Below are 13136 nucleotides of genomic sequence, written 5' to 3'. Positions count from 1 at the left end.
CCACCGCCTCACCTGTCTCTGGTGCCTGGCAGCAGCGAGCGGTGCCCCTGATACCGGGGTTCATGTCAAGTCTGTGGGTAATGGAAACCTTTGGACCCGAAGCAGCTTAGGGGTGTTCAGTTGCGTAGGAAAGAAGCGATTCCAGGCAGTGACGCAGCAGTTTATGTTTCCCTGGCTTGGAAAAAGCGTGCTGCTTTTTTTTTCTAGAGGGCGATCTGTTTACATGGAGGCTTCACCGGTATCGGATGTTTCCATGTGTGGATATGCAGTTTTTTATATGCGGTGCTTTTTTTAACTTGAAGCAGTAGCTCCCCCCCCCTCCCCCTTTCCACCAGTGCCCTGGAAATCCCGCATTGCAGATTTCAAAGCGATGGGATAAATACCCTCCCTCGAAATGACTCGGGGGCCAGGCTCCACACGTTAGAGGTGGGAAAGCAGAAAATAAGCCTGCGTGTGATGCAGGGGAGCGCTTCCCCCAGCCCTTTGGGGGTGACTGATGTAACGGGGGACTCGTCCTCCGCCCACCCCCCCCAGCTGCTGCGCTCGCATCTGTTTGTTGTGAAACCCGAAGCCCCGCCACACGTGACCCTGAGCATCACGAATTCCCGTTTTTGTTTGGTATCCAAGGAGCCCGCGGGCACCCGGGGGCCGGGTTGGGAAGAGCTGCCGCAGAGAAGCCCGGGGGAGGGGAGGGGAGACCTTAAAAACATAGAAACTGTAAGCGGCCCTGTTTTGTTTACTGCCTTGTGGAATTGGATAAAGCAGATTAGCCCCGTGTAATACGGGTAGACCTGAGTTTCACCTTCTTGCCGCCCTCTCTTCTCCTCCCCGACAGCCCCCTTTGTCCTTTTGTGTCTATTTTTGGTGTGATGCTGCAGACGCCACGTGGTCAGTGAAAGGGAGCTTGCCTCAGTAAACAGTCAGCTGATGGGGCTGTGTTATGCCTTGCAACAAAATAGCACAACCGGATGGGCCAAGTCTGTTGATGGTGTAACCCTGCAGATGACCTGAAATTACACCACTAATGGCTTTGGCCCATAAGAAATTTAAAGGGCTTTTTTTTCTTTTTTTTTTTACTACCAAGTGACAAGATTATGAATTTAATTTAGACCTACCAGAAGGAGCTGAACAGTAGGGAAGCACTCTAAACCTTTACTTCAATTTTTTTATTTAGGAACGAGAGTATACAGCCCTCCAGAGTGGATCAGATACCACAGATACCATGGGAGGTCAGCAACAGTATGGTCTCTGGGTGTTCTGCTCTATGATATGGTTTGTGGAGACATCCCTTTTGAGCAAGATGAAGAAATCTTGAGGGGACGGTTATACTTCAGGAGAAGAATTTCACCTGGTGAGTTTTATAGGGGTCAAGTGGGGGCTTTTTTTTTTTTTAAGGAAAAAAAATATAATATTCCTTTATATTTCTGCTTGTATGGGTGGATTTTTTTTTTTTTTCTATTCAGGATTGGCTTTTTACTTTCATAGTCTAAATTTTTTTGTCTTTTGTTGTTTGTTACAGAATGTCAACAGCTAATCAAATGGTGCCTTTCACTGAGGCCTTCAGACAGACCAACACTTGAGCAAATTTTTGACCATCAATGGATGCACAAATCTGAAGTAGTGAAGTCTGAGGACTGTGACATAAGGCTACGGACCCTTGATACTGATGTATCTAGCACAAGTTCAAGTAATGAGAGTCTGTGAATTACTAAGGACCTCGCACTGGGAGGGGAGCTACAAGCAGAAAGACCACAGTGCTGCTGCCAATACGTAGGAGGGGCTAGAAAAAAATGCATTCATTATTCTGTAGTTGAATCTTTGTCTGAGGGACTTGATTTTATTTTCCCCCTTTGCTGGTTTCTGCTTTGGAATGAGAGATTTCCTTTGGAAACGCTGATGTTTGGGAGTTGCAGGCCAGTACTTAGTAAAGACTGACCTTATTAAGAAAGCAGTGACCTCTTGAATACATGGTAAACTTTTTTGCTCTCATAGAGCCTGGACTAGATTATATTTGCTTTTGAGTGCCTTTTTGAAAGCTGCTTCAGTGGGACTTTCTTTTTTGAGCTGTGTATGTCCAAAGAAGATCCAGTTCATTATAGGAATTTGCTCCCTTTAGACTCGGTGCTGGAGGAAGCAGCTCCTATGATGCATTGGAGAACATGTTCGGTGATTGAATGAAGTAGTCCCATCCACTGGTGATGGAATACTTGAACACAGACATTTCACTCCTGCCCCTTGGCCCTTTCTAAATCCAACCCACCTCTGCTGCTCAAAATATTTCCTATAGCCTGCACAGAAATATGAACAGGTATATCAGCTTTTTTTATCAGAAACACTTACTCATGTTTCCTTTTATCATCTCTACCATTGGGCATGAGAAGCCCCTTTCTCAACTCCCCCCAGCCTTTTGTCACCCTGCGAGTCTTAAAGTATGTATGGGCATGTTGAATGCACAATCAATGCAATATTCAAGGACTTTTACTTTTTTTTTTTTCCATACCTGTATAATATGTTCATGTAAACTTGTTTTTTCCCATGTACTATACAGTTATTTATTGTTTGGAGTTTAGAAGACCTCCCACAGGTTTCAGCTGTGGCTATTTATTTGGTTAATTTATTTGGTTAGAGTTATTCAACACTGTGCTTTCCCCTCCTCCTTCCCATGGGAATTCTAGTGGTTTGCCCATGGCACTTTTTTTTCTGCATTCCTGTCAACTTTTGTTTAAAAAAAAAAAAAGCAAACAAAAACAAACAAAAAAAAATTCTGACTTTATCAATTTTTGTTGGAAGATGGAAAATTGTTGTACAAAGTCTAATTTAAGGGAAATAGAATGACTTTTTAAAGTTAGTCAGTATGCCTTTTGTCTGGTATTATTGTACCAGAAATGTAAAGTAATGCTGTTTGGAAGGGTTTTAAATTATTGACATTGTACAGTCTCCGTGCATTGGCTCTGGAAGGTAGAGTGGCAGAGTCATAAACCTTAATTTATTTTAATAGCTGTGTTTCTGTGATCTGGTTGCATTTATGCAGCTTGGATTTGGATTTTTTTTTTTTTCTTCTGTTTAACAGTGTGAAATGTATGGAGATCATATTTTTTATACAGGTATTTCAATTAAACTTTTTTTGTATATAACAGTTCTGTGTTTGTCTGCTCACTTTTATCTTCACCATTGCTCTTGATGCCAGCTGGGGAACATGTGTTTTGTTACAAGCTGGAGAAGGTAAAGGCCTTCACAGCTAACCCACAGTTAATAGGTCTATGACACTGAGCAGTGACCATTTTGGAAGAATTAAGCAATCTTGACTGTATCTACTTCTTGATCACTGTGTTTGATGTTGAACTGGAGAAAATGTACAATAGAACAGCACTAATGGCCTACATAGAAGGGAACAGGTCAGTAATTGTGGAGGTTTTCATGCTGTAAACACTGGAAAACAGAGATACCACAGTACTCATTGTCCTGAAGAATGAGGAGGAAGGGTTCCTGGAGTCACTGGTGGTTGCTGCTTTCACAGTTGACATGTTTACTTTCCATTACATTCAGCTTCCTTCCTCCTGCTTACACCTTCCTCCTGGGGGTGGATGGGGATTTCCTGAGCCCTTACAGGAAAGGGACAGCATTCTTGGAGAGTGGGGTGACTGTTTTCCTTCAGCTCACTTAGATTATCAAAAAGGCCAGTGTGTCACTTCCTAAAGTACCGGGGCACGTGTGCCCTTCTCATCCAGAGCAAAGGGCAGGAAAAATGTCCTCCGTGTTCATCTTGGCACACCAGGAGTCAAGTCCTGCAGATTACTGAGTTCATCCAAGTTTCTTTGCAGCTAGAGACTGACCTGACTTGGTCTTTTCGCGGGGGTGGTAGCGATTACCAGGTTTAACTGCCACAGAGGGATCTACGAGGTGTATTTAAGGATGTGTTCAGTCATTAAGGGTGCTTTGTAATAGTCCCGATAAAGGGCTAGGCTTAGAATCTGTTTGGTTTGTTATTTTCCTTTCTGGGGATCTTTCTGCCAGCTCATCTACTATTATTTTGGTTCCCTGTGGGGAATATCTCGCTTGCTGACATCACATCAAGCTCCTGACGCTAACTAGTTTAGACTCAAAATGCCACTGAATAGCAGGAGGTAAAGCAGAAAAGGAAAGACCATTTTTGTGTGTGCAATTTTCTGATAACAAGGGGGGGAAGGTGCGTTGCTTTTTCTTGGCCACAGAAAGGAAGTTCAAATGACTTGTCAGGGGGGAAAAAAAAAACAAACAAAACAAACTCAAGCAACCCACATTTCTGTCCATCAGTTTGCCTGTGTTCTGGTTTTGTGCCCTTTACATTTTAGACTTTTCTTCAGTTTCTGATCAAAATCTGGATGTATGCTAAACCCAGTCCCTGGGAAGCTCACATATACATCAAAATACCTATTGTTGTAATTCTTTTTGCAGAAATAAAAATATTATACAGTCAAGATTGCTTAGGAAAATCATGCAAATGTGTCCTAAGAGAAGAATGCTTAAAACTGAGTATTTTGAATTCTAATTGATTATCTGCTCTCCTTAAGAGGCAAGACTGGGATATGCTGTGAGAGATAATCCCAGCGCCTAGTGCAGTTCCTTAGGGAAGCGTGTTTCTAACCACAAGTGTTCCCTGGAGAAATTCCAGTAGCTGATGATAATTAACATCTTCCACTCCAGTGGCTTCGCATGCTCGCAGCTGTTGAGAGGGGTGGTAGGGAGGCCGTATGGGTGAGCTTCAAAGGGCTACCAGAAAAGCAATTCTAAAAATACATTTGTAAAGCTGCTGTGGATTGCTGAACTAGGGACTTTCAGCGTTTCCACAGGAGCGTGTGTTACTTGCCTTAGCTTCACAGAGAACTGCTGTTGAAGCGGTCTGTTTTGAAACCCAAAAACTAGGTTTTCACCTTTTGCTACTGAGGCAAAATGCATTAAAAGGATAAAGGTCAAAAGGACACGGGCCCGAGTGCTGACTCCCCTCTGGGATTAGCTCAACATAAAAGGTGCACTTTCAGTACTGCACAGGCAGCTTTAGTTGTGAAACTCCCCTGTACACTAATAGAAGCCACGTGGCTGAAACACCATATACTGAAAGTAATGGTTTGTAAAAATAGCTTTTCATTACAGTTGAAAGTTGGAAAATGATGTGTTAATATAGTTCCATTAGCTGAGTGTTACTGCCAAAATGAGCAAGTTGGTGACAGCTCTTGAGTTCTCCTGTGCTTCTATCTGGTATTTTAATATTATTAAATGTTACTTCTCTGGGATCCTCCTCTCCATACTCTCCACACTAGGCTGGCTTTCAACAGCACAAAGCCTGAAAAGTAGAAATCATCAGGTCATTCAGAACAACACCATTTAAATCACAGCTCGTTTTGACCTTGACAAATTGATTTAGCAATGATCATAACTATGCACGTATGTGTGCTACTGCCTTCATAACAGCTTTCTCAAGTCTACTGTAATGCTGAAAGATCTTTACCAGTGTAGTATTTTGTACAATTCATATCCTTAATAAAACTCATTCTCCTGCATGCATAAGCATACACTCCTTTTCTGTTAGTTAACTAATCTTATATATATTAACACAGCCAAACAAAAACCCTTTGAACAAAACTATTCAGAAGGATGTTAGAAATATTGACAAGGGTGTGTTCTTGACAAACTCTTCTGGTTCTCTTTCAGTGGTTTACTGACCTCTGTTGGTGAAATTAAAGTATATGTTCCAAAAATAATGATGCATAACTTGAGAAGAGAAATTTTAAAATGCTGCTGACTGATATTTTTAGATACAGAAGAGTATGGCTAATAGTTAAGTATCCCACAATGTTTGAAAGGCTACTGTTACAAAAGAAAAAAAAAAAAAGACAAAGAATTAAGATACTACATATGAAAATAGGTTTTCAATAAAAAATGGGAGAGGGGAGTATGAATTCAAAAGATTGTCAGCTCTGTATCTGAAGTTACAGAGGTAACCTGTGAAGTGAGCCCCCAGTCACTTACATGATTCTTGCCATGAGCATTTATGAGCATATTATCCCTTATTATTCCACTTCATTTCAGTCATGATAAGAAGCACTTGTCTTCTGATATACAGATGTGCAACAGTTCTCAGAACTGTAACTAGATAACAGACCATTGTGGCCCTATCAGATTATTGTTACTGGAATGGTTTTTTCTACCAACAGCTTATTATTAGTGTTTTGTTTTGTTTTGTTTTGTTTTTTTATATATATTCTAGCAGCAGTGATGCTACTGTTGGTAGCAGAAGCCAAGATTTTAAAATCACATTTAATTTCACTGAAATGCACATTTTTTTTCTGATATTGTACTGAAATTTGCTAGGCTTGTAAATTTGAAATTGTTTGGTTTCATGGTTATCTGTGATGTAAAAATTTAGTATGTTTTTGCCTAAGGGTTTTTTTTCAGGCAGCTGATGTACCAGAGACATATTACACTTGGGTTATACTGCAGAACTGCTGAACAAAGGATAAAGAGGCCACAAACTAAAAATAAGTTTAAATCTGTATTTACACAAGATTCCTTATTAATTTCAGAGAATGTTTTTCTCAGAGCTAGTGTAATCATGTGGACCAAGAGACATACCAGTCTTTATTTTTGCCGAGGAGAAGTTACAATGAAGAACACCAGAACTGGGTCTAACTCAAGGCAAAATGAGCAGCAGTGACATAAATCGATTAAATTCTTGCAGAGATTTTCTTACCTTGCAATCCTACTCCTTCTCTTCCAATAAATTTTAAAGATATTCAATCTCCTGTGTCCTTTGTTGCTCTTAATCTTACTGTTATTTTTAATGTGGCCTGGCACATTCAAGTTTTATGAAACATTATGGGGTTTCCAAATATCTGTTACAATTTTCATATTTGTTTCTCAGATGCTAAGGTTTCCTTCCCTTAAAAATGCCATGAAGGAAATCACTTGCCTACAGAAGTACTATGCTTACATAATAATATAAATTCAGTATAGGTTTCAGATTAGCTGTGTTTAAGCTCTAATTAATCTGTTCTTAGTAAGAATGTTATCTATTATAGCTAATACTCTGCTAATTGATTACACAAACCATTATGTAAAAAGCTGCTTATACTAGTCCAGTAAGAGAATTAGTGAGATGTATACTTTAACTTGCACTCTTTCTCAGGTAAGCCTGTGTTAAACCTTGAAATTACAATTAAGACATAGGCAACAGAGCAACTTGTGGATCAATATGCTGCTTTGTTTAATATTAATGACTCAGCAGTGATTTTAACTCTCCAATCAGGATTAATGAAAGATTACAGAAAATTATGCTAAAAAACTGTAGGGTATTTTGCTCCATTCTGTGAAGAATTCCAAAAAAAAAATACTGTTTTGTGAATCATTGTCTGTGTAAGAGCCCATTGAAATAATTTTTTTACATATAACTGAAAAAAAAATGCTGTTTTGTTGAAAGAAAAAGTTTTGCTTGCAATGCCTGTATGATGAAAAGTCTGGTTTCAGGACTGAATTTTGTCTCTCTGCTTTTCTGCTTCCCTTGTTTTAGGACAGGAAAGCATCAAATGCCACTCTATTCCAGTTAAAATATATAAAGACATTAACAGGCATATGCTATTAGGTTTTGTAGTGAGGATGCCCCAGATGGTTTTATTTTTGCTAAGAGTTTCCAAGCCTAAGTGTCATGAAAGGGAATGGACTCTGTCAAGTTCCTCCTGTGGGAAGATGTCCGTTAATTAGAGGGAAATGCTCTCCTCTTCAGCCTCCACGAAAGGCTTTTTCTGTTGTTTGTTTTTAAATGCCTCTGTGATAGCAAAAACCTTACAATGTACACACCTGCATCAGCATAGAAAAGCATAACAAATCTCAGCTTTCCAGAGGTAACTTGGCTATTGTCCAAGCAGAGGTAAATTCCTAACCATCTACAGAAAGGCAGATTGAGTTATGGTAAGGAAGAGCTTTATATCTCTAAGGATAACTGAACACTACAGTAAACTGACTGTGGATTAGATCAAATCATCATTTTTAGAAACAAGCGTTTTTCATAAATCATCTAGAAATTACAGCTGATTTAAAAACACTTTGGATTTCATCAGCCTAGTGCTCATGAGTTAATGAGAGATTTCAGTTCACAACGTTCGTTCTGCTTGTTGAACCAATACAAAATTTATTGACAGTGCCCCTTTTGCTGCTGGCAAAACACTTTTTAATGCAGATTTGACCTAATCAATAGAAGTAGTGACAGACTTTCTCATGATGGTGAGGCTATGGGGCTACTGACCTTTGCACAAAGCCAACATCAGCTAAAGCAGTCCTCCCTCACACCATCCCTTCCTTTTGCTGGTGCACTGATTCTCAAATCAATAAACTGATCTCTCTGATAATGACCCAGCATGAGTGAGGGAATATGCACAATCACCTGGGACTTGGATGTGGGGGAAGAGAGATGCTACTGATGAAAAAAAGATAGGCATCATTGCAAACAATTTTCTCTAGTTCATACCATCAAACAGACCCCCTAGTTTATATTTTATAAGTTCTGCAACAAAGAATTTCCAAAGAATGTTGACAAATCCTTCTATTTTTAACCTTGTGTGAACATCAGTTTATATGTTTGAGGTTTTTTTTAACTACAGGTGCTGAGCACTTACCTGAAAGGGATGTAGTACTCAGCTCTGGATGAAGTGAAAGAACTCGAATCTTATAAAGATCAGAACTTAATTCATGAATATTTTTACACGTCTCGACAGTATGCCCTACTTTTTAACCAACTTCACAGGTACATTTCCAAATGAGAAAATACATTAAACATTTCAGAATAGCTAATAAATAATGACACTTCACAGCTATGCATGAAGAAAAAAAACATGCAGTGAAAGTAACACAAATGAGTTGAGAGACTGTAACTGAATATATTGTTTTATCTCAGTATCTATTATTTCCCTATTTCTCTGTCATTTTGGATCTCTTCAGCAGACATGAGCCACATTGTCATTTCTATGATATTTCTACTGATACTCATAATTTAATATATAGTATTCCAATATACTTAAAAGAAAACATCAGCAATTGATCTTGGAAATCTTATCCAGTGCCTATGTAAACCATGAATTCTGAGAGCTTTTAAACGATATGTCATTCCCCAGTCTAGTGCTTGTTGTGGTGATCTAATATCTGAGTATTTCCCCCACAACTTTGACCAAAGTGCTCTTGGTGGCATAGGACTGAATTCTGCAGTTCTTGTTCACAAATTCCAGTAGTTTCAAGGGAAATATTGCCTGTGTAATGACTACGGGATTATCTCTTAACTTGTGACAAAAGAAGGGCTACCCTAGAGAGAAAATGAATAGGAAAGCCTGAAGCTGTAAAAAAATCCCTTTACAGCTGCAGTGCTGAGAAGCAGTAGAGGAGAAAGGAAGCCCTTCTGTCTTTCAGAAGTCAGAACTGCACTTCTGCAAGATAACAAATGAGTTATTTGGAAAGCAAACACAAGGTAACTTGAAAGAAAAGTAGAACATAAAATCTCAAAACCCGAGGCCTGGGTGGTATTTCTGTTAATACCACAAAGAACAGTTACTCACTAGAAGTCTTTGTTTTTTTTTTTTCCCCATGTAACTGCCTGTTAGTGTGAGAAAGTGTTTATAACAGTGTTGCTAATAATTGATACCTCTCTTTTTCTCTTCCTCTGCGGAATAGACTTTTCAAGTCACGGACCAAGGGCGTGATCTGACCCCTTTTATGATCTGTGACAAACTCCTACTGACATTGGTGATGAAGCTTGTGGTGATCTAATATCTGAGTGCATAACATGTATGAGTCATGATAATGCATGCTTTCATATTCTTTACTAAGTTATGTTCTTATTAATATTATTTTAAAAACTTACATCCAAAATGGCAAAAACGGCACTGATCCCAATGGTCTTTTTCCCCCACTTAGCTTTCACAAGAGTTTAGAAACTTAGTTGGCTGATTGTGAATAGACACAGGAGAGCAACCCTTTCTCTACAGATTACTGTCACCTTACAGAAAAGACTTCTCTATTTAGGTCATCTAGTTCCAACTCCCTGCCATGGGCAGGGACACCTCTCACTAGCCTAGGTTGTGCAAGGCCACATCCAACCTGGTCTTGAACACCTCCAGTGACGGTGCATCCGCAGCTCCCCTGAGCCTCACCTGTTCCAGTGTCTCACCACCCTCAGAGTAAAGAACTTCTTCCTTAATTCTAATCTAAATCTACCCTCTTCCTATTTTGAACCCATTACCCCTTCCTTATTGCCACAAGCCCTTGTAAAAAGTCCCTTCCCAGCTTTCTGATAGGTGCCCTTCAGATACTGGAAGGCTGCAAGAAGGTGTTCCTAGAGTCTTCTCTTCCCCAGACTGAACAACCCCAGCTCTCTCAGACTGTCTTCAGAGGAGATGTGCTCCAGCTCCCTGATCATTTTTGTGGTCCCCCTCTGGATCTGCTCCAACAGGTCAATGGCCTTCTTGTGCTGGGGTTGCCAGATCTGGATGCATTACTCCAGGTGGGGTCTCACCAGAGCAGAGTTGAGGGGCAGAATCACCTCCCTCCACCTGCTGGCCACATTTCTTTTGATGCAGCCCAAGATACAGTTGGCTTTCTGGGCTGCACTCGCACATTGTTGGCACATTGTTGGCACATTGTTGAGCTTTTCATCAACCAGCATGCCCAAGTCTTTCTTCTCAGGACTGCTCTCAGTCCACACTTTGCCCCTCCTGTGTTTGTGCTTGGGATTACTGCAATCCAGGTGCAGGACCTTGCACTTGGCCTTGTTGATCTTCATGAGGCTGGCATGGGCCCACCTCTCCATCATGTCCAGGTCCCTCTGGATGGATCCCTTCCCTCCAGCGTGTCAGCCACACCACACAGCTTGGTGTTATCTGCAAACTTGTGGAGGGTGCACTCAATTCCATTGTTCATGTCCCCAACAAAGATCTGAAACAGCACTGGGCCAAGTATCAGTGCCTGAGGAACACCACTAGTCATAGGTCTCCACTTGGACATTGAGATATTGACAACAACTTTTTGAGTGTAACCAGCCAGACAATTCTTTATCCACTAACTCATATTTCTTAGCCCCCTGTTGTTCCAGCTCCCAGTGAAATCTACTGGAGAACAGTGAAAAAAAGTGAACAGAAACTTAGATCACAATGAATCTCCATCATTAAATTCAGAATTTAATTACATTTTCTTACCTTTGGCTATAGGAAGTGACTCCAAAATACCTAAAATTATTTGCTTTCTCTGATTTTTCAGTTCTGCTGGAAAGCTTTGAATTTGTTTGATGGATATTTTGAATGGCACAGGGTCATATATATGATGTATAATTTACTAATATTTCAGACTGCTATAGTAAGTCTTCTGCAATGAACAGGTTCACTGACAACTAAACGCTTTAAATGGTCATTATCAAGGCAGTATTGGAAAGACATAAAGAATCCCTGGATAAACACAAGTTTATTAGAAGTGTGCATGAATTTCTCTCTCGGCTTTTGCAGATGACCTGTACAAAGCTTATGTGACACTGGAAACAAACTGAAATGGAAGATGCTTCAAATAGCATGGTGAGAAGACATCAGACAGCTTGATACTGGTTTTCTTCAGGGAAAGATCAGCCTTCACTCTGCACAGAAGGCATGTGTTTGTTCTAGAGTACTGCACTTATGGCTGCTAAAATTCAAGTTAATTGATTGCCAATTGGCTTAGACCTGGAGAAAAACACAAACATTTGTGTTCAATTGGTCATGAAATATCTAGATTAACATTTACAAAGCTGTTAACTAACTCAAGTTAATTGGCAATCCACTCAGAGGAGCAAAATGTCCAGATTCACAGACTTCAGCTAAGGGATTGCCTATTCAAGTTTATTGCCAAGTAAAGCTTCCCAGAAAAAATTTCAAACTAGCACCTCTTTGGGGACAAAGGATGACAAAATTGGTTCCTTCTTTCCTTTTTTTATTAGTTTTATTAAAAAAAACTGTTTGAGGACATGCACTGTAGTACCTGTTATACCAATTTAGCTGGAATGGCCTCAGCAAGGCTAGATGAAACCTTGGTCTGGGTTGGTAGTTGAGTGCCTACTCCAGCAAGTAGCTCCTAGGAGGAGGGTGACAGCACTCCCAGCCCATCTATTCACATCCCTCACATTAAATCACTGGTAGATGGTTCTCCTCATGCATATTTCCATATAGTTTTGCCTTTAGAAGCTGCTTTGTTTATTTAAAGAGCAAATTGCAGCTTGAAAGAATCATGTAAATGTATGCTTTGAACATGCAATGATAGTGGCCATTGTAAATAAGTAAATGTCATTTTAAAAAGAAATCATAAACTGAGGAAAAGTCACAATGACTTCTTGTTCTGAATATAGCTGCCCACTTCTTACTTAATACTATGGAGCAGCTACTTGGGACAGATTTATGCACACACTTTTCAATCTAACAAACTTAAAAACTGGCTGGGGTATGTTGTACAAATTTTGACCACAAGCTGGCCTGCATATGCCACTGTAATTTATCCAGTTGATTACCTTCCACTTTCTCAAGGATATTAACTGGCATGAACCTTCATTTTTTTAATTTCAAGTAATTAATTCCCTGTAGAGAGTGACTGAAAACACTAAACAAAAGCATTTAATCAGAAATTATTAGAGTTGGCTTGTCAGCCGTCTGTTAATCACCATTCGTTTTTGTACAAGGAGTGAAAATTTTATTAAACCTTATACTTAATTAAAATATATTGTTTCCATAGCAGATTGGATAGTACTGTCATCTGTTTAGACTTGTATCCTAAGATTCATTAAGAATTCAGTTTCCTGCAACTTGCAGACATTTAGAAATTCATTCTGTTGGGATCTGAACGGAGGTACAAAGGGTGAGGGTTGTAGCACAGTCAAGTACTCTTTTATTGAAGGCCTTCCAAAACCCCACCATAATGCAGACTGACAACACAGTGAAGGAATACTAATGAAATTGAATGGGCTTAAAACTAGAAAATGAAGAACAGTGAAGGGGAAAAAAACTGCTTCACAGATTTTGGGATTCATTGCGGTAGTCTACTCTTGTGAATGATGTGAACACCAGGATTTTGTACAATCACTCCTGCTTGGATCTTTACTACTGTAC

General features: G+C 39.8%; 1 protein-coding gene across 1 annotated transcript; it reads left to right on the top strand.

Annotated features, from left to right (window-relative positions):
* Window positions 1-456: 456 nt before the first annotated feature.
* Window positions 457-2131, top strand: LOC103768742 (serine/threonine-protein kinase pim-3-like). The gene is made up of 3 exons (XM_008935900.1): window positions 457-652; window positions 1175-1351; window positions 1520-2131. Exons 1-3 carry the CDS (start codon window positions 457-459, stop codon window positions 1702-1704), a joined length of 558 nt encoding a protein of 185 aa, XP_008934148.1. The 3' UTR covers window positions 1705-2131.
* Window positions 2132-13136: the final 11005 nt, after the last annotated feature.

This window comes from Merops nubicus, unplaced genomic scaffold, assembly GCF_000691845.1.
Source record: "Merops nubicus isolate BGI_N331 unplaced genomic scaffold, ASM69184v1 scaffold2260, whole genome shotgun sequence".
NCBI lineage: Eukaryota > Metazoa > Chordata > Aves > Coraciiformes > Meropidae > Merops > Merops nubicus.
The sequence above is the reverse complement of the archived record's forward strand: the minus strand, read 5'-3'. Positions and strand labels throughout refer to the sequence as shown.

What these genes read in the sequence shown, in the direction of transcription:
- LOC103768742 (XM_008935900.1), top strand. Translation starts at nt 457, where the DNA reads ATGCAGGGGAGCGCTTCCCCCAGCCCTTTGGGGGTGACTGATGTAACG. An exon ending in CGCGGGCACCCGGGGGCCGG is followed by an intron (nt 653 to 1,174) that starts GTTGGGAAGAGC and finishes TTTTTTATTTAG; the next exon opens with GAACGAGAGTATACAGCCCT. An exon ending in CAGGAGAAGAATTTCACCTG is followed by an intron (nt 1,352 to 1,519) that starts GTGAGTTTTATA and finishes TGTTTGTTACAG; the next exon opens with AATGTCAACAGCTAATCAAA.